General features: G+C 44.7%; 3 protein-coding genes and 1 long non-coding RNA gene across 4 annotated transcripts in view; 3 read left to right on the forward strand and 1 right to left on the reverse strand.

Moving 5' to 3' along the window:
• abca3b (ATP-binding cassette, sub-family A (ABC1), member 3b) overlaps positions 1 to 6,255 on the forward strand; it is an 18,923-nt gene extending 12,668 nt beyond the window's left edge. The window contains exons 20-31 of the mRNA XM_029159224.3: positions 26 to 296; positions 378 to 582; positions 691 to 910; positions 1,400 to 1,558; positions 1,646 to 1,818; positions 2,494 to 2,628; positions 2,743 to 2,937; positions 3,021 to 3,208; positions 3,290 to 3,460; positions 3,555 to 3,751; positions 3,879 to 3,952; positions 4,185 to 6,255. Coding sequence (XP_029015057.1) covers positions 26 to 296; positions 378 to 582; positions 691 to 910; positions 1,400 to 1,558; positions 1,646 to 1,818; positions 2,494 to 2,628; positions 2,743 to 2,937; positions 3,021 to 3,208; positions 3,290 to 3,460; positions 3,555 to 3,751; positions 3,879 to 3,952; positions 4,185 to 4,316 — 2,120 coding nt within the window. The 3' untranslated portion in view covers positions 4,317 to 6,255. The remainder of the gene's footprint in view (positions 1 to 25; positions 297 to 377; positions 583 to 690; positions 911 to 1,399; positions 1,559 to 1,645; positions 1,819 to 2,493; positions 2,629 to 2,742; positions 2,938 to 3,020; positions 3,209 to 3,289; positions 3,461 to 3,554; positions 3,752 to 3,878; positions 3,953 to 4,184) is intronic.
• LOC114860411 (uncharacterized) lies at positions 5,520 to 22,214 on the reverse strand. The gene is made up of 3 exons (XR_008695401.1): positions 20,927 to 22,214; positions 20,343 to 20,718; positions 5,520 to 7,813 (listed from the first exon to the last, which is right to left on the reverse strand). It is a non-coding gene; the product is annotated as an uncharacterized LOC114860411 (long non-coding RNA).
• On the forward strand, positions 7,635 to 11,355 carry LOC114860405 (cytochrome P450 2K1-like). The gene is made up of 10 exons (XM_029158975.3): positions 7,635 to 7,775; positions 8,794 to 9,019; positions 9,110 to 9,272; positions 9,496 to 9,645; positions 9,739 to 9,899; positions 9,991 to 10,170; positions 10,250 to 10,391; positions 10,474 to 10,658; positions 10,748 to 10,889; positions 10,967 to 11,355. Exons 2-10 carry the CDS (start codon positions 8,825 to 8,827, stop codon positions 11,152 to 11,154), a joined length of 1,506 nt encoding a protein of 501 aa, XP_029014808.1. The 5' UTR covers positions 7,635 to 7,775; positions 8,794 to 8,824; the 3' UTR covers positions 11,155 to 11,355.
• On the forward strand, positions 11,496 to 19,460 carry LOC129602890 (cytochrome P450 2K1-like). The gene is made up of 9 exons (XM_029158970.3): positions 11,496 to 12,465; positions 12,535 to 12,697; positions 17,631 to 17,780; positions 17,850 to 18,010; positions 18,094 to 18,273; positions 18,353 to 18,494; positions 18,577 to 18,761; positions 18,851 to 18,992; positions 19,070 to 19,460. The coding sequence occupies exons 1-9, from the start codon at positions 12,208 to 12,210 to the stop codon at positions 19,255 to 19,257; spliced, it is 1,569 nt and encodes a 522-aa protein (XP_029014803.1). The 5' UTR covers positions 11,496 to 12,207; the 3' UTR covers positions 19,258 to 19,460.
• Positions 22,215 to 22,459: the final 245 nt, after the last annotated feature.

A 22,459-nucleotide genomic window follows, 5' to 3' on the forward strand; every position in this document is an offset into this window, starting at 1 on the left:
ACCCTCTTTCTCCATCTCTCCACAGACTTTACTGATTACGTCCTGACCCAGGCAGGGGAGGAGGGCGGCAGCTTTAATGAGCGCTGTGTCGTGGGTGCTGCTTTCCGCGGAAGCAGCCAGTATGCCGAAGCAACAGCCTACTTCAACAATCAGGGCTATCATACGACCGCCACAGCCCTTATGATGGTGGACAACGCTCTGTTCAAACTTCTGGCCGGCCCGAATGCCTCCATCCAGACGGGAAACTACCCCATGCCACGCAACCTCTCCGAGATCGCCCAGAGCCAGATGACTGAGTGAGTGGGGAGGGAGTGGGGCCTGTGTACAGAGTCTCGACCAACGAGGTGACCCTTTTCCCCGTTGCCCTCGCTCTGCAGGAGCAAGACGGCCTTCGCCATCGCCATCAACCTGGTGTACGGCATGGCCTCGCTGTCCAGCACGTTCGCCCTGCTGCTCGTCACCGAGTCTGCCATCAAGTCCAAGCACGTCCAGAAGGTCAGCGGCGTCTACCTGACCAACTTCTGGTTCTCAGCGCTGGTGTGGGACCTGGTCAACTTCCTGTTGCCTTGTCTCCTCATGCTGGTGAGTACGACATGTGAGCCTGATGAGACCGGTCCAGTTTGTCTAGGCTAAAAATAGGCCATGCTTTTGTAACGCAGTCAGGTATTAACTTGTTTTTGTTGTTCTCAGGTGGTATTCAAGGCATTTGGAGTCAAGGCCTTCGTAGAGCATAACCATCTGGTAGACGTCCTGTTGTTGCTGCTGCTCTATGGCTGGGCCGTTGTGCCCCTCATGTACCTGCTCAGCTTCTTCTTCTCCACTGCCGCCACCGCCTACGCGCGCCTCACCATCTTCAACATGATCTCTGGCACGGCCACCTTTCTGGCTGTCACCATCATGACCATCCCAGGTGAGAGGAGACACTGGTGTCACCTGAGCGCAGTGGACAAAGTAAAACACATTTATTCCAGGGCCAACCTGGCTTTTTGCTGAAAGTAAGGATCACACTCAGGCTGGTCCTGTTTCGTGTATGATGATCCTGTATGTATGATTATGTGACTCTCAGTCACACGCTTACTACTTTTACAGTCATGGCATATTCTTTTACAGCTGAAACCATTTTTCTTTTTGACTTCCTCATAACATTGTGCAGCTTGAAGGAATGTTCAGCCCCCAGTTGTTTACTGCATTTATGTTTACACTCTGAAACAAAAAAGAAAAAATCTACTTCCTTCTGTACATCCTTCTGATTTGAAGTGGGGAAAATGTAAACTATTACACCATCTTCTTTAATATTTTATCAAACACAATATGACATGGTTTTGCTTTGCTTTGTAAAACCTGAAACAGTGTTTCCTTAGTTTTTTGTTGACTGGTTCTCTGTGATTTTCTTCTTTAGAGCTTAACCTCAAAAACCTGTCCCACTTACTGGATAAGGTTTTCTTGATCTTCCCAAATTACTGCCTCGGCATGTCGTTCTGTCAGTTCTACCAGAACTATGAGTTCATCTCCTTCTGCACCTCGAGTGCTATGAGTGAATATATCTGCAACTGTTTAAGTAAGTACTGCAATGTGTGATCCATTACAGTTACTCTGTATTGATTATAGAAACGAGCTACCTGACCTATTACCTTTCCTGTTTTAGACATCACATACCAGGTGAACTACTTCTCCATGTCGGAGCCCGGTGTTGGACGCTTTCTCGTGGCCTTTTCAGTTCAGGGAGTCGTCTTCATTCTGCTGCTGTTTGCCATTGAGCTGCAGTGTCTCCGCACTCTCTGGCGCCTCCTCACCTCCCTGGGCAGAAGACGCAAACGGGTAGATGAATTGTGTTTCTTCGGGTGCATGCGTGTTATTTTGGGAACAATACACATTTCTCAGTTTCATCAAAGATTTCCCAGCAACCACAGCTTTCCTCACTTACCCCACTGGGAATAAGCATTTAAATATATTCAAACTGAGGCTGAGAGAAAACTCTGACCTCTGGTTATGCAGATTTAATTAAATTGGTGAAAACAAAACCTGAACTTGAAGCTGCTTGGTCACAGAAACGCTGCTGCTGGGGTTTATACTGGGCTGAATGCCAGCTGGCAGCAGTGCTTGGTCATAAAAGAGGCCTGGTAGTTAGCACAGTGTTTAGAGAGCAGCGTGAGAGTAATAACAAAACTCCATGCGCTGATTTATTATAAGTCTGTGTTTATAGATGTTTTTATTTGTTTCCCTAAAATATATATTGAAGATTTTTCATATAACGTCTTATATAACGAAAGAAGAGACCCAGCTGCACTTTATCAGTGAGGTGCTACTTGAAGCTCTTGGCACCTCTAAGATTCATCACCACCCCTGCATTAATCAGCAGCGAGAATATATTAGAGGGTTTTTACATTTCAAGAATTTCATTTCTCTCCAGAGAGACAAACATTTCTTCATATGTGTTAGAAAGTTAGAAGGAAATATATATAGAAAGAAATAGTATGTGTGTGTGTGTTTTAGTTGCCTTTAATAGAGGATCCAGGATTATGTCCAGAGGACAGAGATGTGGCTGAAGAGCGGAAGAAGGTCTTGGAGTGCCAGCCTGTGTTAGAGTCCATGGTTGGGAGCCCGCTCGTGCTCCAGGAGCTCAGCAAGGTATGAAACACAAGAAAGTGTCACATCTTAGCGGCGCTATTGAGACAGTGGAGGTGTGTGTCACAGTGACATAAGACGAGGTGATGCAGAGCCCCCGTCGTCTCCTCCTCTCAGGTGTACAGCAGCGGGCAAAGACTGCTGGCCGTCGACAGGCTGTCTCTCGCGGTAGGAAAAGGGGAGTGCTTTGGGCTTCTGGGCTTTAATGGAGCCGGGAAGACCACAACCTTTAAGATGCTGACAGGCGACGAGAGCGTGACCTCCGGGGACGCCTATATCGATGGATACAGCGTGCTGAGGGACATTAAGAAGGTAGGAGCAGCGAGACATGATGGAGGCGGGGGCTGCGGGTAATAATTGCCAGTGTGCACTCACCATGTGCCTCTGCCTCGCAGGTGCAGCAGCGCATTGGCTACTGTCCTCAGTTCGATGCCACGTTGGACCACATGACAGGAAGAGAAACCCTGAGTATGTACGCCAGGCTTAGGGGAATACCCGAGAGGTATGTGTCTGGCTGTGTGGAGAACGTCCTCAGGTCGCTGCTGCTGGAGCCACATGCTGATAAGTTGGTCCGCAGCTACAGGTTGGTGCACCCTCCCTTCAGCCTAAATGATGCTCATCATTTGAGCCTGAGTGATGATGAGGTCACTGTTAATTTATGCAGTGGTGGTAACAAGCGGAAGCTGAGCGCGGGTATGGCTCTGATTGGTGGGCCACCGGTCATCTTCCTCGATGAGCCTTCCACTGGGATGGACCCTGTGGCCAGGCGCCTCCTGTGGGATGCTGTCACACGCACACGAGAGTCTGGCAAAGCTATAATCATCACATCTCATAGGTGAGATTCAGTGTTCACATTACTTGTTTCGTGACCAGCTACTTTTCAGAATCTCTCATCATTGATGGTGTTTCCATTTCTGTTCCGTTACCAGCATGGAGGAGTGCGAAGCCCTGTGTACCAGGCTGGCAGTGATGGTCAATGGTCAGTTCAAGTGCCTCGGGAGCCCCCAACACCTGAAGAGCAAATTTGGTAGTGGCTACACGCTCCTGGCTAAAGTGCACATAGCAACTGAGGTGGAGGACAGTGACTTGCAGCTGTTTAAAGACTTTATTGAAAGCACCTTTCCAGGTCAGTCAACGTTCACAATCACATGCACAATAATACATTTATAGAAATAAATCAAACCTATATTTTTTAAAAACTAAACTAAAATAAAATGAATAATAAGACATATTAACCATGTCTCCCACCACAGGAAGTCAGCTAAAGGACGAACACCAGGGAATGGTGCACTATCATCTGACTGACAAGACCCTAACCTGGGCTCAGGTACTGTCACCCATTCACAGACAAGCTGCCTGTCCTTGTGTTAGAGCGCCATCTAGTGAGGAAAATGGTTCATTGTGATGCTCAGTTAATGTAGCGTTCAAACTCTCTTTATTTCCATATTGTGGTGTTTTGAATTTAATTTGAATGTATTTGATGTTTTTGCTGATGGTTACTTGGGTAATAGGAGGGAGATGATAATGTCACACTTTCTCCCTTGGTATTTGGCATCTAGGTGTTTGGCACCTTGGAGGCAGCCAAAGAGAAGTATCGCATTGAAGACTACTGTGTGAGCCAGATATCACTGGAACAAGTATTCCTCAGCTTTGCCCAGTTCCAGCACTGCACAGAGGCGGAGAGGAAGTAGGTGGAGCGGGGACTCCATCCATCCGTTGTCCATTTGTTTAACATTGTGCGTAGGACTTGTGAATATGGTACTGTCTCCATTCTACATCAGGCGTGTACACAGGCTGGAGCAGAGCAGAGCATGGTTAATCTTTAGCGCTATTTTAATATTAAACAACAATACACAAATACACAAACATGCTCCAAGACACAGACTGGGCCGGTCCTCAAACATTAACTACAGCATTTCTACTAATGTTTCATGTCGGTGTGTTTGTGATGTTCATGCTGTTGACTGTGTGATGCATAAGTAGGAACGTGGGCTCACACCAAGTAATGAACTCAGAGCACTGCGTCTTTTTTATTGAGTGCTAAGACGAACGGCAGGAACATTTTAACAGCTTTGTTCTAAAACTCTTTTCTATTCTTCCATTTGTTTTGAGTCAGATTAACCAGACTTTCTTAACTGCACATATCAACTTCACAATTAGCCCCAAACCAACAAACTAAAACATAACTAACGTAGCCGTCCCTGGATTTGGTAGAGGAGCGAAAACCTGTTGGAAAGTGGTATTTCAGTCAATGCACAAGGAAGAAGAGCATCACAGTGTGCCTCACTATATATATTTATGGTCATTTGGTATCATATTAAACATGGCACAGCGCTCTTACATGTCACTACACTGAATTGTGTGAAACTGGGTTTATTTATATGTGTGCTTACGTCTGAGCAGCTTTCCTTTTTGTTATATAGGACTTCTTGGGTGATCGTCAGTCCTCACGAAATCGAACCACATAATTTGATACATTTATGAAATCATTGCACACCTTTGCGCCTTATCTGATCATTGTGGGTTCTTGTTTCTTTTTATTGGCCTTTGGAGAGCGTCTGCTTGTCCTTAGGAGCCTCTTAATGTTGTTACGTAAAAAATGGAACACGTAAAGTACTCAAACTGGAGGCAAGAGTTTACTGGTGTAAAGCCTGGTTTGAGCTCGTTAATGAATGAATGCATGCGTAGAACGTGACTTGCAGACTGCATGATTGTGGGAAAGGCAACACTAGAGCTACCTTATCGAGGGTTAGTACTTAAAAAGCGTCCGTCCAGACCTCCGCTACCACACAGCTAGTCGTTGACAAATCATGGCAAGAAATCTAGACTCCAATGGCCTTTCAGATGTTTTTTTTTCTGCTGCTATGCATTTTGTGTGTGTGTGTGTGTGTGTGTGTGTGTGTGTGTGTGTGTGTGTGTGTGTGTGTGTGTGTGTGTGTGTGTGTGTGTGTGTGTGTGTGTGTGTGTGTGTGTGTGTGTGTGTGTGTGTGTGTGTGTGTGGCTTCTGAATTAATTTACAATATATGAAAGTGTGTTACAGGAGCGAAGCGTAACAGTCAAGCAGAGATTGCTTTTGTACAGTGGACAAACCTTACTGTAGGAATGTTGGGAAATGCATCAAGACCCAAGAATGCTATGGCTAGTGAAATTATTATTTTACTACAAAGATGGTCCAAATACTATATATGTACGTCTATGACTTCACACATGTGATATGAATGTATTGTTAAACACAAAAGCAGAAGAACACTTGTTTTAATCAACTTAGTTTTTTTACATCTTCGTCTGATTTTTTTTTTTTTACAGTTTGTCATTCCAGGACATGCATATATAAAAATGCTTATTGATTTTTAGTGGATTTAATCTCACTGTTGTTACATTTGCACACCATCTCCTTACATGTATGACTTGAATCAATGATGATTTGGGGTAAAGAGTCTAAGCAAAAAAAGACACGTTTGTGCTACGGACTAAAGAAAGACTGACTTAGCAGAACTAGACTGTATCATATTATAAAAGGGAGCTGTCATCAAAGTAACTGTAATGTACTGTACCATGGAACTGACTGTCAACTGTATATGTATCACTTTTTTAATAAATGAGGCTCTACGCAAATGGAGCAAACATTCACATCTTGTCTAATTCTTTCTTCATGAAACAATGTTTAACCGTAATTGCATCTCAATGTCAGAGTTTCAGTTAATAAACAAAATCATAAAAGAAAGGTGGTAATGTTTGCCTGGAAATATCAAGTCAAGGTCCACCCAGCCGTGTGTTTACGCCACCCACAGGCCCCATTCCTGAGGATAAACCTGGTTTAACCAGTTTAAAGAAAAAGTTCACTCTGTACTGGCCACATGTGATGAAACGATTACAGGCGTTGGAAACAAAACACAGTCCCCGTGTCTGAAATTAGATGCACCTGAATTCTGAGAAGCTGCCAGGTGAATGTCCTGTTCTTCCACATACCCTCTGCTTAGTAGGTAGCTGCCAAAGAGGAGGGATTTACACGTTGTGTTTAACGTGCCTGTTCAGTCAAACCCTGTGGAAAATTGAGCCCGCAGGCACACACACACAACATTTGTTTCTCAGGTTGGTGAGAGAGCACAGCACAATCTGTTTACCCTGTGTGTTGGTACATCGTTCCAACCTGTTTACTCAATTTGGACACATGGTCACTGCTCCGAGCAGCCGGGAACATGCACCAGTGACCACAAGTTTGTTCATTGCGAAATCCCACCCACAGGTTGCCAACCCTTTCAAAGGCTCTGGGGGGGTTATGTCATTTGATGCTGTTACCCAGATCAGCCTGTTGACGCAGCACAAGAAATGTCTCCCTCAGACCATTTGACTATTTTGTTCCATTGCAGTCCCAGCTAAAAAAAGAATTGTTTGAGGAGGGGGGGGTCCTGTAAAAGGTGTGCACGATGGGGAGCGCTGCTGTGAACGCTTGGCCAGTGATGCGATGTTGTCAGACCAGGTTTTCTGCGATGCTGTCAGACCACATGATGCTTCTCACTGTTTCCACCGTCACGTTGCTGATAGTCAAAAAAGCATGCTGAGCGTGAAAACTCTCCTGAAGTCAACAACGAGAGCCTCGCCAAGATGGAGCTGTTCCTCTTCTTCACCTGCCTCCTGCAGCGCTTCCGCTTCACTCCTCCACCTGGAGTCACAGAGGAGGAACTGGATCTGACACCAGCTGTGGGCTCCACTATTCCTCCTGTGCCACATAAGCTGTGCGCTGTCCCACGCTGCTGATCAACATGTGAATGAGAGTAGGCAAAAGTTGAATGTGTGTCTTTTACTATCAAACTGCTGCTGTTTAAATTTACTGTAAATACATTAAAAGCTGCTTTTCTTTTGACTGAAGTTAACTAAAATTAAACTATATTTACACAACACTTTGGTTTTGACACTGCACCACTTCCTGTTGGCGTTCCCTCCTCCCCCTCATGTCACCGTTGACTGGTTTTATCCCCGATCCTCACACCATGCCTTCACCTATTACCCTGTTGGACTGGCAAACAACAGGCAGTCTGTCGTGTAGCTTGGACCGTGTTGGGTTTGAATGCGTGGATTTACTGATTGGCTCCCCACTGGGAACGTTTTTACCTGTGGCTGGACCCAGATCTTCTGAAGGTGGTCTCCAGGTAAATCTGCTTCTCATCTTTCATTAAAAGTGTGAGATCTAAAAACATGATTTATTGATTGATTTATTATAAACATAAAGGAAAATTAAAAGAATGGAGAAAGCAAATCAAAAACATGGATGCTGATTGTACACGTAGACAAGTTGCCTCTTAACCCATCTGTCCGACTATGGTGGAACGTCTGTGTAGCCCAATCAGATTGCATGCACTATCTCATCCCTGTCGCTGTGTGTGTGTTTACATTCTGACAGCTACATTGCTGGCGTCTGACTATCAGACTATCAGACTATCAGATAGGAGCACTAAGTCCCAACAGAGAGACACAACTCCCCGGCCTTGGGTTTGGTAGCTAGAGTCCAGAGTCTATCAGGCCGGGACAACCATTGAACAATCTAGGTGAAATGTCAAATACTATAAAACAGATGTAGGACAAAACATAAGATTAATTAATTGCAGAACTTAAGTCATAAATCATATAATAACCGCATAAAATAAGGAAGAAACATTTTTTTCATTACAAAAGACACAAAAATATCCTTTTCTTTCTTGAGAATTTGTTGACATTGGTTTGGTACATGACCACGACCTGACGTTTCTATACGTCCCAGTGCAGTTTTACTACATTCTTACAGGTTGGTGTAGTTTTATCTTTGTTTTAGTCTCTTTTAGGCCTCATTCCAAATCTAAACACACCTCTCGACAGGTGACGTCAAAGCAAAAGCCACTTGTACCATTGCTTCTGCATAGAATTAACCCTGTTAGCAGGTTTTTGACTGATTTGATCCGTTTCATGCCCATTTCCTAAACAGCTGAGGAAGGTGTTGTGATTTCATTTGAGCAGCATGTCTATGAAGGCGTGGGCTGATTTCATTGCTCCACCTAGATTAGAACTGCAAACAGGCCACTACCAAATGCTGCTTCTATAGCACCTTGGCTGCTATGTCTTGATTTTATTAAGGAGCCGTGTAAATTGCCTTGGAGCTCTTTGTTATTGAACGTTCATTTGTGTTCCTAAAAGGAGTCGGGAGAAGGTGACTAAGTGTAGGATCATGTTGGACAAGCTTTTCCAGTCCTTCCCATTCTACCTCTTGGGGGCTGCTGTTGGCCTCCTGGTCCTCCACCTTCTTTACTACAGGTTCAACTCCACAGACAGGAGGAGAGAGCCTCCAGGACCCAGACCTCTGCCCCTGCTGGGAAACCTGCTGCAGCTCGATCTTAGGAGGCCCTACAGAACCCTCACGGAGGTGAGTTTAGTGCAGAGATTGTTTTCTGCATGTTTTCCTGCCTCATGAGCTGCTTCGTTTTACATACTCTTGTGCCTCTGTCACTTACAGTTTTCAAAGAAATATGGATCTGTATTTACCGTTTACTTTGGACCCAATAAAGTGGTGGTACTGGCTGGATACAAGACGGTCAAAGAGGCACTGGTTAACCATGCTGAAGAATTTGGAGACCGAGACATTGCTCCAATATTCGTGGACATGAATCTAGACCATGGTATGAATCCTCTTTGTACCCAGTCCTAATGTGCATCCAACATTACAGTTTTGAGGATAACAAACTTCACAAACTGTACCTGGTCATGATTCCTGTTTTTCCTGCATATCCATTCAACCACTGACAGTCATAGAACAGAGTTCTGAAGCCACGTTCTCTAGTTGATACAAAACCAATGTCTGTAGCATTAGTGCATGAAACATGTCAATGCAATGTTTTATAGGAATTATATTTGCCAATGGAGACTCATGGAAAGAAATGAGACGTTTTGCTCTGTCCACCCTAAGAGACTTTGGGATGGGAAAGAGAACAGTTGAGGACAAGATCTTAGAAGAGTGTGAACATCTGATCCAAATGTTTGAAACACACAAAGGTTTGAGCTTCATATGAAACATGAACTTTTTGAGTTCTTCTATTAATGTAGACCTGTACTTTTTTAGACACCTATCTACTTTGTTTGTTACAGGTAATGCCTTTGACACAGCACGTGCCCTAAATTACGCATCATCCAACATTATCTCCTCAATTGTGTATGGAAGCAGATTTGAATATGATGACCCACGATTTATAAGTATGGTAGAACAAGCCAGTGAGAATATAAGATTTGGAGGGTCTGTGTCAGTCCAGGTGAGCCTCATTTACTTTGCTTGCGCTATTTAATTATTTATTTTGTCTAATGGATCTTTCAATAATCTTTGTTTTCACTGCTGTGTCACAGGTTTACAACATGTTTCCCAAACTTACTGGTTGGGTGAAAAACCGAAAGCTGTTACTAGAAAATTTAGAGAGCACTGTCAGAGATGTCAAACTTTTAATTAGGCAGCTGAAAGAAACACTAAACCCCAACACATGCAGGGGGCTGGTGGACTGTTTCCTGACACGCCAGCAGAAAGAGGAGGTGAGGAAACACGTTCTAGATGTAAAGTTTGTAGAGTAGAAATAGATTTAGTCTCTTTACCTGATTTTCTTTTCCTCAGGACTCTCCTGTCTTGGACTCACATTACCACGAGTCAAATCTAATCTATACAGTGACCAACCTGTTTGTTGCTGGCACTGAGACAACAGCAAGCACACTGAGATGGGCTTTGCTGCTTATGGCCAAATACCCACATATACAAGGTAAGAGAAGAGCAGACTGGGGGTCAGTCATTGGAGCTGCAGCTGCCACAGATTCTGTCATTCAGTTCCTTGGTGTCTGCAGATCAGGTCCAGGAGGAGCTGAGCAGGGTGGTGGGAAGCCGCTGCGTCCGGGTGGAAGACCGCAAGAACCTGCCGTACACTGATGCCGTGATCCATGAGACCCAGAGGCTGGCCAACATTCTCCCCCTGTCTGTCTTTCACAAAACCAGCCAGGACATCACCTTCCAGGGCCACTTCATCAAAAAGGTCATTTATTCTGCACAGATCTATTTGTTTTGTTGGTGCATTGTGTAAAACCGGAGCTTCTTCCATTAGTTTTATTGTTCTGCCTGCAGGGGACGACAGTGATTCCCCTCCTGACGTCTGTACTGTATGATGAGAGTGAATGGGAGACTCCCCACACCTTCAACCCTTCTCACTTCCTGGATGACCATGGTAGATTTGTGAAGAGAGACGCCTTCATGCCCTTCTCTGCAGGTACGACCACGCTTTTGTGCTTTTATATATTGACCTTTATTTTGTCTCATCCAAACTTCACCTGATGTAACTGTCAGGTCGCCGGATGTGTCTCGGAGAGAGCCTCGCCAAGATGGAGCTGTTCCTCTTCTTCACCTGCCTCCTGCAGTGCTTCCGCTTCACTCCTCCACCTGGAGTCACGGAGGAGGAACTGGATCTGACACCAGCTGTGGGCTTCACTATTCCTCCTGTGCCACATAAGCTGTGCGCTGTCCTTTGCAGCTGATCAACAGCTGGATCACTGCAACATTTGTCTCCAATGGTAACAAGGGTCAATTATCAACAATGTGTTGGTCTTTTAGATTGTAACCAAATATTAAATGTGTGTGTTTTAATATCAAACTGCAGCTGTTTATACTTATTGTAAGGATACAAGGCTTCGTGTTTAGCCTCTAATCAAGTCATATTAAACTATATTCCAACAATCCTTCACATTCAAGTTTGTTTATGACACTGCACCAATTCCTGTTGGTGTTTCCTCCTCCCCCTCAGGTCACCGTTGGCTGGTTTTAGCACCGATCCTCACATCATATCTTCACCTATTAACCTGTTGGATTGGCATTTAGAAGCCAGTCATTCCGTAGCTTGGACTGTGTTGGGTTTGTGGCTTTTATTGCCTGGCTCCTCACTGGGAACGTCTTTACCTGTGGCTGGAGCCAGACCTTCTGAAGGGTGCGCCATTAAAGGGGACTCCATGTAAACCTGCTTATTATGTTCTTTAATATGTTTAAGATTGTGATCAGAAAACATGAAGGAGCTAAAAGATCTGTATCTATTCTATTCTATCTATTCACAAACCCTATAAATAGATACAAATTATCCTTTTATCTTATCACAGAATTTGTTGACATAGTTTTGGTACATGATCTGACATGTTTACACGTCCCAACACAGTTTTACTGCATTCCTATTGGCTGGTGTAATTCTGTCTTAATTGTCAAGTTTCACTCCTTTTTAGGCCTCATTCCAATTCTAAGCAGACTTAGCTTCCCCTCTCAACAGGTGACTTAAACAGTTACTGGTACTGTTACCTCTGAATTGAATTTAGCCTGTTTAGAGGCTTTGGGCTGATTTGTTTTTACAATTTCCTGAAGAGCTGAGGAAGGTGTTGTGATTTAATCTGAGTAGCATGTCTTTGAAGGCGTGTTCTCAGTTCATTGTTCCACCCAGATGAGGGCTCCAGAAATGCAAAACAATCCACCTTCGCTGTTATGTCTTCATTTTACTGAGGAACCTTGTAAGTTCCCTCAGAGCTCAGGTGGATCCCAAGACTCAACAGATGCTGCTGCTCTTGTTCTCAGATCAACCTAGTGACAACACACAAGAAATGTCTCTCTTGGACCATTTGACTCTTTTGTTCCATTGCAGTCCCACCACTCTGCTGGGGACTGTTGCTGTCCTGTTGCTGCTTTATTTGGTCTCCAATAGTTTTTTCTCAGAGGAAACCAGGAGAGAGCCTCCAGGACCCAGACCTCTGCCTTTGTTAGGCAACCTGCTGCAGCTTGATCTTAAGAGGTTCTACAGAACCCTCATGGAGGTAAGTTTAGTGTAGAGATTGTTTCCTCCTCTCATAAGCTGCTTCATTTTACTCATTTTTGTGCCTCAGCTTTCAAAGAAATATGGATCTGTATTTACCGTTTATCTTGGACCCAAAAAAGTGGTGGTACTGGCTGGATACAAAACAGTCAAAGAAGCACTGGTCAGCTATGCTGAAGAATTTGGAGACCGAGACGTTGCTCCAATATTTATGGATGTGGATCATGGCCATGGTATGAATCTTCTTTTTAATCGGTCATATTGTGTGCAGTCTGCAGCTAAAGAAACCTGTTTTGAAGGTGACAAACTTCACAAACTGTAACCGGTCATGATTCTTGTTTTTCCTGCATATCCACTCAAGCACTGACAGTAATAGAACAGACTTTCTGAAGGCATATACTGTAGGTCATAAAAATCTATGGAGCTAAATTGGGGGCCATATGATTGCACTGTGAAATAAAAAGACTTGAAACTGAAAGCTAAAGAAAATAAATAAATAAAGTGTTTCGAAACTTTTCAATTGAAATATAAACTATGTATTATAAGAGATAAGGTAAGATAAGAAAAACCTTTAATAGTCCCACAGTCGGGAAATTACCTCACACAACAGCAAGTACAGATTAGAGAGAATACAGCGACAGAACAGTTCGTGTTGGCACAGTACAACGCAGTATATAGTATGAGGATATTGGGAGGGTTATTGCACAGTATATGAATGATATTAATATAAGTCTTGTACAGGTTTGCACAAATGTTGCCTAGCAAATTTCTTGCACATTGTGTAAATTTAGAATAGATATGTAATAGTGCACAGGGTTTGCACTAGTTTGCAGTGAGTCCTCCAGTGGGTGAGAGTCCTGGTCCAGGATGGATGTGAGTTTAGCCAGGACCCTTCTCTCACCCACCTCCTGCACCGTGTCCAGAGTGCAGCCCAGGACAGAGCTGGACTTTTTGACGACCCTGTCCAGTCTCTTCCTGTCCCTCACTGTGATGCTGCTGCCCCAGCAGACCACACCCTACAGGATGGCTGATGCCACCACAGAGTCATAGAAGGTCTTCAGGAGTGCCCCCCTCACTCCAAAAGACCACAGTCTCCTCAGCAGGTAGAGTCTGCTCTGACCCTTCCTGTACAGTGCATACGTGTTACGAGTCCAGTCCAGTTTAATGTTCAGGCAGCAGGCTGTCATCTGCGGAAATCTACGATCATCTGCTTCCTTTTCCCTGCATGGATGAGGAGGGGGTTTCTGCTGGCACCAGTCCACAAAGTTCTGAGTAAGTCCTCTATACTCTGCATCGTCATCATAGGTGATCAGTCTGACAATCGCAGAGTCGTCAGAGAACTTCTGCAGAACACAGCTGTCTGTGTTGTTTCTGAAGTCTGGCGTGTAGAGGGGAAAGAGGAAAGGGGCCAGTACAGTCCTTTGTGGGGTCCCCACACTGCAGGTCAGAGTGTCAGACACACTCTCACAGACTGAGGCCTGTTTGTGAGGTCCATAATCCACTCCATGAGATGGAGGTCCACACCAGCCTCCTCCAGTTTGTGTTTCAGAAGCACCGGCTGGATGGTGTTGAAGGCACTGGAGAAATGAAAGAACATGATCCTCACAGAGCTGCCAGGCTTCTCCAAGTGAGAAAGAGCTTGATGTATGAGGAAGATGATGGCGTCGTCTACTCCTATTGCCTTGTTGGTAGGCAAACAGCGGGTCCAGGTAAGTTCGCACCTCAGAGCGGAGGTGACCCAGGACCAGTTTCTCCAGTGTCTTCATCAGGTGTGATGTCAGGGCCACTGGTCTGAAGCTGCGGAGGTCTTTGGCGTGCGGTGTCTTGGGCACTGGTTCCATGCAGGAGGTCTTCCAGAGCTGTGGTAACTTCCTTAGCTTGAGGCTCAGGGGGTGCACATGGCACGTAGGACCTTCACTGTAACTAAAGGCAGACTTCACCACTTTTCAATGGGGTTGACCAAAAAACATGTTGGGTAGTCTTCAAAGATGACACATTCATCCATTTTTGACCGCTTATCTCCAGAGCAGAGAGCTCCAGACTTCAAGAACCATGACTTTTGCTCTCTATTTACTGTATTATTTTGTTAATTTCCTGTCTGTTCCTGATCGTGTTCCACATTACCAGCAATCATGTGGCGCCAGCTGCTCACTCTTTTCCAGATTGTCTGTTCATGTCACCCTGCAGTTCAGTCATTTGTCCTGTGCCTGTTTTGACCTTGTCCTTGCCTAGTCCATGTCTGTACCTTTCCGGAGCTGGATTCCTGGTTTTTGACTTTCGGCTGTCCGACCACACTACTTCCTGCTGTTTCTGTGCTGTGTTAATTAAAAGACCCTTTATCTAAGCCCTGTCTGAGAGCTGTGCGTTAGGGTCCATCATCTAGCAAACCCTGACACCTCCAGCTCTAAGGCATTCCCAGGCCAGCCGAGAGACCTAGTCCCTCCAGTGTGTCCTGGGTCTTCCCCTGGGCCTTCTACCGGTGGAACACACTCAGAACACCTCCCCAGGGAGGCATCTAGGAGGAATCTAGAAACAGATACCCAAGCCACCTCAACTAGCTCCTCTCGATGTGGAGGAGCAGCTACTCTACTCCGAGCTCCTCCCGGGTGACAGACCTAGTCACCCTAACACAGATTCCTCCATATTTTCTATGCAGAGACATTTTTACTCATTCCTTTGCATCAGCTGAAAATCAGCTGCCCTGGTGGAACCTTAGTTCTCTGCCAGATCCTGATCGTGTTCCACATTACCAGCAATCATGTGGCGCCAGCTGCTCACTCTTTTCCAGATTGTCTGTTCATGTCACCCTGCAGTTCAGTCATTTGTCCTGTGCCTGTTTTGACCTTGTCCTTGCCTAGTCCATGTCTGTACCTTTCCGGAGCTAGATTCCTGGTTTTTGACTTTTGGCTGTCCGACCACACTACTTCCTGCTGTTTCTGTGCTGTGTTAATTAAAAGACCCTTTATCTAAGCCCTGTCTGAGAGCTGTGCGTTAGGGTCCATCATCTAGCAAACCCTGACACCTCCAGCTCTAAGGCATTCCCAGGCCAGCCGAGAGACCTAGTCCCTCCAGTGTGTCCTGGGTCTTCCCCTGGGCCTTCTACCGGTGGAACACACTCAGAACACCTCCCCAGGGAGGCATCTAGAAACAGATACCCAAGCCACCTCAACTAGCTCCTCTCGATGTGGAGGAGCAGCTACTCTACTCCGAACTCCTCCCGGGTGACAGACCTAGTCACCCTAACACAGATTCCTCCATATTTTCTATGCAGAGACATTTTTACTCATTCCTTTGCATCAGCTGAAAATCAGCTGCCCTGGTGGATTGCTGTGTGCCCACAGATTACAACTAGTGCTTCCTGGTTGCCCCAGCAACGGACGGACTGAGAGGAGGGCGGAGCCAGCCTGTTGCAGATCAGCTGGTGTCTCCACCATTGTTTATCCTCGCAATACATGTACACATGAAATATTGAGTGGTCAAAGGTCCTGCTCCTATAGATGATTTGAAAGATGAGTTATATAGTGTTTTAGCTCAGTCTGATATTCATGGTTACTTGTATGAGCCAGATATCAGATCTGCATGTTATTTCCTGTTTTATTTTGTAGTCATTCTCGGTTTCTGTTTCACCGTGTTTTTGTCTCGCCTCATTTCCGGTCACGTGATTAGTTTAGCTGCTGTCAATCTGTTAATCACAAGCTCTCTATTTAACCACCAGTACTCACCTTAGTTCTCTGCCAGATCATTGAGTATTCTTACCCGTTCCAGCGTTACCTCGTCCTGCTTACCTGAGTACCTGTCGTGGTTTTGGATTGTCCCTACGTTTACCGTAGCCTCACCTGTTGTGTATAACCTGACCACCTGCTCACCAACACTTCGCTTGCCTGCTCCTCCTGTACCGTTGCCGTTCTGCCTGCCTGGTTTTACCGCTGCCTATACAATGAAAACGAGATTGAATTAAACCCTTTTACCTGCCTGTCCGTCTCCTGAGCTGTGCATTTGGGTCCGCCATTTTAGACATCAGCGCATTCGTGACAGTACGATCTGGCCAAACTTGGACCCAGCCAGCCCCAGGAGGGGTTTGTTCAACTCAGTTCATCAGCTTGAGGAGGAGAGCTTCGCAGCGTCATGAATTTTCTGTGTGCCGATCTACCCGGACATCTCTGCGCCAGTTCTTCATCGCTGGCAAGGGACTCCCGGGAGGCGGCCAGTCCGAAGGCCCAGCTGAGCACCATTATGGTAGCAGTTCTCGTCCTGGAGGACAAGGATTGCGGGCTAGACTGTCCCGGCGTTTGCTACCTTTACGACCGAGTGTGCTCAAGGTTTCCCGGTTCCTGTTTGGTCTCATAACCCTGGTCTTGTGTTTGCTCCTGCTTTGCGTCTGTCCCCTGCTAATATCTCAGCTCTGGCGTCCCAGCGGTCGCTAGACCGGACTCTAGCTCCATCTGCTAGGAAGCATCCACAACCGGATGCTGCAGGAATCCCTCTGTGCAGCGGGGTTTTTTTTCATGGACTCTGGCCAACGTTGGAGGAAGACAAGTCAGAACTTTGAAGACTCTGAAGTTTTCCCCCAGCCTCACTTCTCCCAGCTTGCTCCCACCACAGAACCGCTTGTGCCTGGTGGTGCTCGGATGAGCACGTCTGCCGTTTGCACATCTTCGGTGGTCAAAGGGTTATTGCACCACATCGGGCACAGCCCTTGATGGTCTGGACTCAACCAGGTCTGTTTCGGCTCCTGATAATCCAGCGACGACCACGTCAGCCACGGCTCCACGTCTGGGTTTGTTTCTGGTCTCGGCTCCACATCGGGGTTTGTCTCTGGTCTCGACACAGCTTTCACAGCTATAGCACCGTGCTATATAATAAATTGAATTAAAAATTAAATTGAAAAAAAAAAAAAAAAAAGATTTGAACCTCAAAAAACTGAAAAACGGTACGGTAAAATTAAGACTTGAAAACATAAAAACTAGAGCTGAAAATAATCCAGTTTATATTTCAATTGAAAAAAAACTTTGCATACGTTTTGAATATCAGACTGAGCTAAAGTTCTTAAGTATTTCAGCTTTTAGTTTTAAATTGTTTTGCTTTCAAAAACTAATCCAATTTAGATCCATACAGAACAGTGTCTGCAGCATTAGTGCAAAAACATTATAATGTAATGTTCTGTAGGGATTGTGTTTGCCAATGGGGAGTCATGGAAGGAGATGAGACATTTTGCTGTGTCCACCCTAAGAGACCTTGGGATGGGAAAGAAAACAGCTGAGGACTTGATCTTAGAAGAGTGTCAACATCTGCTCCAAATGTTTGAAACACAAAAAGGTATGAACTTCATATAAAAGATGAACATTTTGAACTCTTCTATTAACATACACCTGTGGTTTTTTACAGCTAATGCCTTTGACACAGCTCATGCACTCTATCACGCATCATCCAACATTATCTCGTCAATTGTGTACGGAAGTAGATTTGAATACGATGACCCACGATTTATACGTATGGTAGAACAAGCCAATGAGAATTTAAGAATTGGAGGGTCTGTGTCAGTCCAGGTGAGACTTATTTGCTTTGCTATTTAATCATTTATTTTGTCTAATGGATCTTTCAATAATCTGTTTTCACTGTTGCGTCACAGATTTATAACATGTTTCCCAAACTGGCTGGTTGGGTGAAAAACAGACAGCTGGCACTAAAAAATTTGGAGAGCACTGTCAGAGATGTCAAAACTTTAATTCAGCAGCTGAAAGAAACACTGAACCCCAACACATGCAGGGGGCTGGTGGACTGTTTCCTGACACGCCAGCAGAAAGAAGAGGTGAGGAAACACGTTCTAGATGTAAAGTTTGTAGAGTAGAAATAGATTTAGTCTCTTTACCTGGTTTTCTTTCTTTCAGGACTCTCATGTCTTGGACTCACATTACCACGAGTCAAATCTGATTTCTACAGTGACCAATCTGTTTGTTGCTGGTACTGACTCCACAGCAACTACACTGAGATGGGCTTTGCTGCTTATGGCCAAATACCCACATATACAAGGTAAGAGAAAAGCAGACTGGGGGTCAGTCATTGGAGCTGCAGCTGCCACAGATTCTGTCATTCAGTTCCTTGGTGTCTGCAGATCAGGTCCAGGAGGAGCTGAGCAGGGTGGTGGGAAGCCGCTGCGTCCGGGTGGAAGACCGCAAGAACCTGCCGTACACTGATGCCGTGATCCATGAGACCCAGAGGCTGGCCAACATTCTCCCCCTGTCTGTCTTTCACAAAACCAGCCGGGACATCACCTTCCAGGGCCACTTCATCAAAAAGGTCACTTATTCTGCACAGATCTATTTGTTTTGTTGGTGCATTGTGTAAAACTGGAGCTTCATCCATTATTTTTATTGTTCTGCCTGCAGGGGACGGCAGTGATTCCCCTCCTGACGTCTGTCCTGTATGATGAGAGTGAATGGGAGACTCCCCACACCTTCAACCCTTCTCACTTCCTGGATGACCACGGTAGATTTGTGAAGAGAGACGCCTTCATGCCCTTCTCTGCAGGTATGATCACACTTTTGTGCTTTTATATATTGACCTTAATTTGTTCTCATCCAAACTTCACCTGATGTAACTGTCAGGTCGCCGGATGTGTCTCGGAGAGAGCCTCGCCAAGATGGAGCTGTTCCTCTTCTTCACCTGCCTCCTGCAGCGCTTCCGCTTCACTCCTCCACCTGGAGTCACGGAGGTGGAACTGGATCTGACACCAGCTGTGGGCTTCACTATTGCTCCTGTGCCACATAAGCTGTGCGCTGTCCCACGCAGCTGATTAACAGCTGGATCACTGCAACATTTGTCTCCATTAGTAATAAGGGCTGATTATCAACAATGTGTTGGGGTTTTAGATTGTAGCCAAATATTAAGTGTGTGTGTGTTTTAATGTCAAACTGCAGCTGTTTATACTTATTGTAAATATACAAGGCTGCGTGTTTAGCCTCTAATCAAGTCATATTAAACTATATTCCAACACTCCTTCACATTCGAGTTTATTTATGACACGGCACCACTTCCTGTTGGCGTTTCCTCCTCCCCCTCAGGTCACTGTTGGCTGGTTTTAGCACCAATCCTCATATCATACCTTCACCTATTAACCTGTTGGACTGGCAATTAGCAGCTAGTCATCCCGTAGCTTTCGACCATGTTGGGTTTGAATGTGTGGGTTTTATTGCCTGGCTCCTCACTGGGAACGTCTTTACCTGTGGCTGGAGCCAGACCTTCTGAAGGTTGCACCATTAAAGGGGACTCCATGTAAACCTGCTTCTTATGTTCTTTAATATGTTTAAGATTGATATCAGAAAACATGAAGGAGCTAAAAGATATGTATTTATTCATAAACCCTATGAATAGATAGAAATTATCCTTCTATCTTTCTTCACAGAATTTGTTGACTCCTTTGACCTAATTCCAAATCTAAGCAGACTTAGCTTCACTTTTCAACAGGTGACTTAAACAGTCACTTGTACTGTTGCCTCTGATTTGGATTTAGCCTGTTCGAGGCTTTGTACTGATTTTTTCCCAATTCCTGAAGCGCTGAGGAAGGTGTTTGTCTTCATGTGAGCGAGCGCAATACATCCTGTTACTCAATTTGGCCGCACGGTCAGTGCTCAGAGCAGCTGGGAACATACACCAGTGACCAGGAGTTGTTTTGAATCAGTTTGTTAAATGCAGGATGTAATCCTGACCCCTTAACAACATCTCAAAACAGGACTTTGCCACGCTTTTCAGAGGCACGTAGGGGTGGGCACGTTATTTGGTATCTGTTAACAACAAAAAAGAACCCAACCCAGAGTCTAAAAAATGGATATATCAAAAATAGCCTATGTTAAAAAGACAATATATAAGTAGGCCTCTTACATTTTACAAATGCACTTGTATCCTGGGGAGTGACTGGTTTTGATGAACTCCCTCTAGGAATTCCTTCAGCCGCTGCTTTCCAGTGTTCAGGCTGAGTTCATGCACTCTGCATGCGTCAGTGGTGGAGGTGCAGGTCCTCCACCAGTTGTTCTAGCCTCTGCCTTCTTTCTGTTGGCTGAGTAGAAGTCAAATGATTTAACTGTGTGAAAACATTACACCCATGTTGAAAATGCTGCTGCACGGCTTTACTATGCTATTTAGTTATTTAATATGTCAAATATTTATTTAGATATAATCGTGCCTTACCTGTTTGAATCATGTTTCTATATGGCATTTTTAGCTGCTGCCACGTCCTTTCATGCCCGCAGAATTGAAACTAAATTCTCATATAATTACATCAGTGTTGGGTAACTTTTATAAACGTAATTAGATTAATGTACTAATTGCTCCAAAAAACGTATTGGATTATTGGTATATCATTACTTTACAAATCCCACATCAACCATTGTGAAATATAACAACAATACTAACATTATTTAGTAATTAGTTACACCGCACACTGTATGATTAAAATGTAAACTTACGCATTGACTAGGGCAGCTATTTTTTTCCAAGCTAATTCTTTCTCTTTCGCCGCTGCGGCCGTGTTGCTTTTTCTACGGATTATAGACTCGTAGTCGCTATTTGCTTGAAGTATCATATCCATTTCCGGACCTCTTTTGTTGTCCTGTTGCCATGGTGACTCGTAATAGCGTCACTCCATAGATCAGGGCTTTGTGTCGTCGCGGTGCACGCGCTTAATTCTGAGTCAATCAACTCGGAGTTGCTTAAACCAAATCTTCTCAGCTGTTCTAAAACCGAAACCTCCAGGTTTTCAAACTCAGTGTAAGTCAACTCAGAGTTCAGGTTTAAACTTAGAGTTTCTTAAACCTCCTTCTTGAAACGGACCCCTGTTGTCTGTTGGAGTTTGTGTGTTGGAGTGTTGGATGTAGCATTAGCTTACATTAGTAACAGGCGTAGCATTAGCTTGTGCACGATTGACTGGCGGCAACTCTAACGCTAAAAAAATATTTTGTTTTGTAGGTAATACCATATGGGGTGCTAAATATAAAGGGCGCACCCGTAACTGGTGTTCTCGCATTTACTTAAATGTGCAAAAGCATAAATTAAAATGTTAAATATAAATGTTAAACGTTCGCCGAGTGTAAAACCACCTCACACAGTGCGCACAGCTCCGCCCACATCTGACCTGGAAACCTTCGTTTATAGCGTGGACGTAACTTCGGCTAGCTAGTAAAGTTAGCTAACTAATACTCCACAGAAATATTCCATTGAAACCTACTTAACTCCTCATTAATGGTGTTCACGACGGAACAGCAGTTTGAAGCGGAGCCTCAGCCCGCACACCCGCCGTTACAGCCCGTTCAATCTCCGCTAACGGGAGGGAGTCGGAGCTGGCGGCCATGATGGCTTCGATTTCAGGCTTCTCTCCAGTATTGTCGTCCACTGATTCAGATCGGTGATCAGTTTTGCCAGCCACCAACAACAGATGAAAAAAAAAGGGTTTAGCTAAAGAAGTAATCTGTGGCTTTCCAACAACTGTCTGCTTTGGTTCAAAATAAAAGGCTTTTAAACAATGTGGAAAGATGTCTTTATTAAAAAACGCTGTTAAAATATAACCTTTTGTTAAAAATGTAAAACAATGTTCAAATGTTTTTTAGACGATCAATTTTAAATGCTTTTCTACATTTCAACTACTAAATTGTCAGTTTTTTTAACACAACCCGCTTTTTAGCGACAAATTAGCTCCCAAATTGTTTGATGCCCATTTTGTTCAATGCCAAATTAGCAACAAAACTTGGTATCATAACTCTCCCAGGTCCCACAGCTATAGCACCATGCCCATACGCCCAAATTAAACGATATTTACATAGGACTCTTTGACATTTGGCTTTATCTCTGACACTGCACAACTTGCTGGTGGCGTTCCCGCCTCCCCCTCATGTCACTGTTGACTGTTTTTATCGCTGATCCTCACATCATGCCTTCACCTATTAACCTGTTGGACTGGCAAACAACAGCCAGTCTGTCGTGTAGCTTGGACCCTGTTGCGTTTG

This window comes from Betta splendens, chromosome 8, assembly GCF_900634795.4.
Source record: "Betta splendens chromosome 8, fBetSpl5.4, whole genome shotgun sequence".
Classification (NCBI taxonomy): domain Eukaryota; kingdom Metazoa; phylum Chordata; class Actinopteri; order Anabantiformes; family Osphronemidae; genus Betta; species Betta splendens.

Excerpts from the sequence above, each read along its gene's own strand:
- LOC129602890 (XM_029158970.3), top strand. The coding sequence starts at position 12,208 with ATGCTGCTGCTCTTGTTCTCAGATCAACCTAGTGACAACACACAAGAA. Across the intron at positions 12,698-17,630 it reads GGATGTGGATCATGGCCATG|GGATTGTGTTTGCCAATGGG; the intron begins GTATGAATCTTC and ends AATGTTCTGTAG. Across the intron at positions 18,274-18,352 it reads CACGCCAGCAGAAAGAAGAG|GACTCTCATGTCTTGGACTC; the intron begins GTGAGGAAACAC and ends TCTTTCTTTCAG.
- LOC114860405 (XM_029158975.3), top strand. The coding sequence starts at position 8,825 with ATGTTGGACAAGCTTTTCCAGTCCTTCCCATTCTACCTCTTGGGGGCT. Across the intron at positions 9,020-9,109 it reads CCTACAGAACCCTCACGGAG|TTTTCAAAGAAATATGGATC; the intron begins GTGAGTTTAGTG and ends TGTCACTTACAG. Across the intron at positions 10,890-10,966 it reads CTTCATGCCCTTCTCTGCAG|GTCGCCGGATGTGTCTCGGA; the intron begins GTACGACCACGC and ends TGTAACTGTCAG.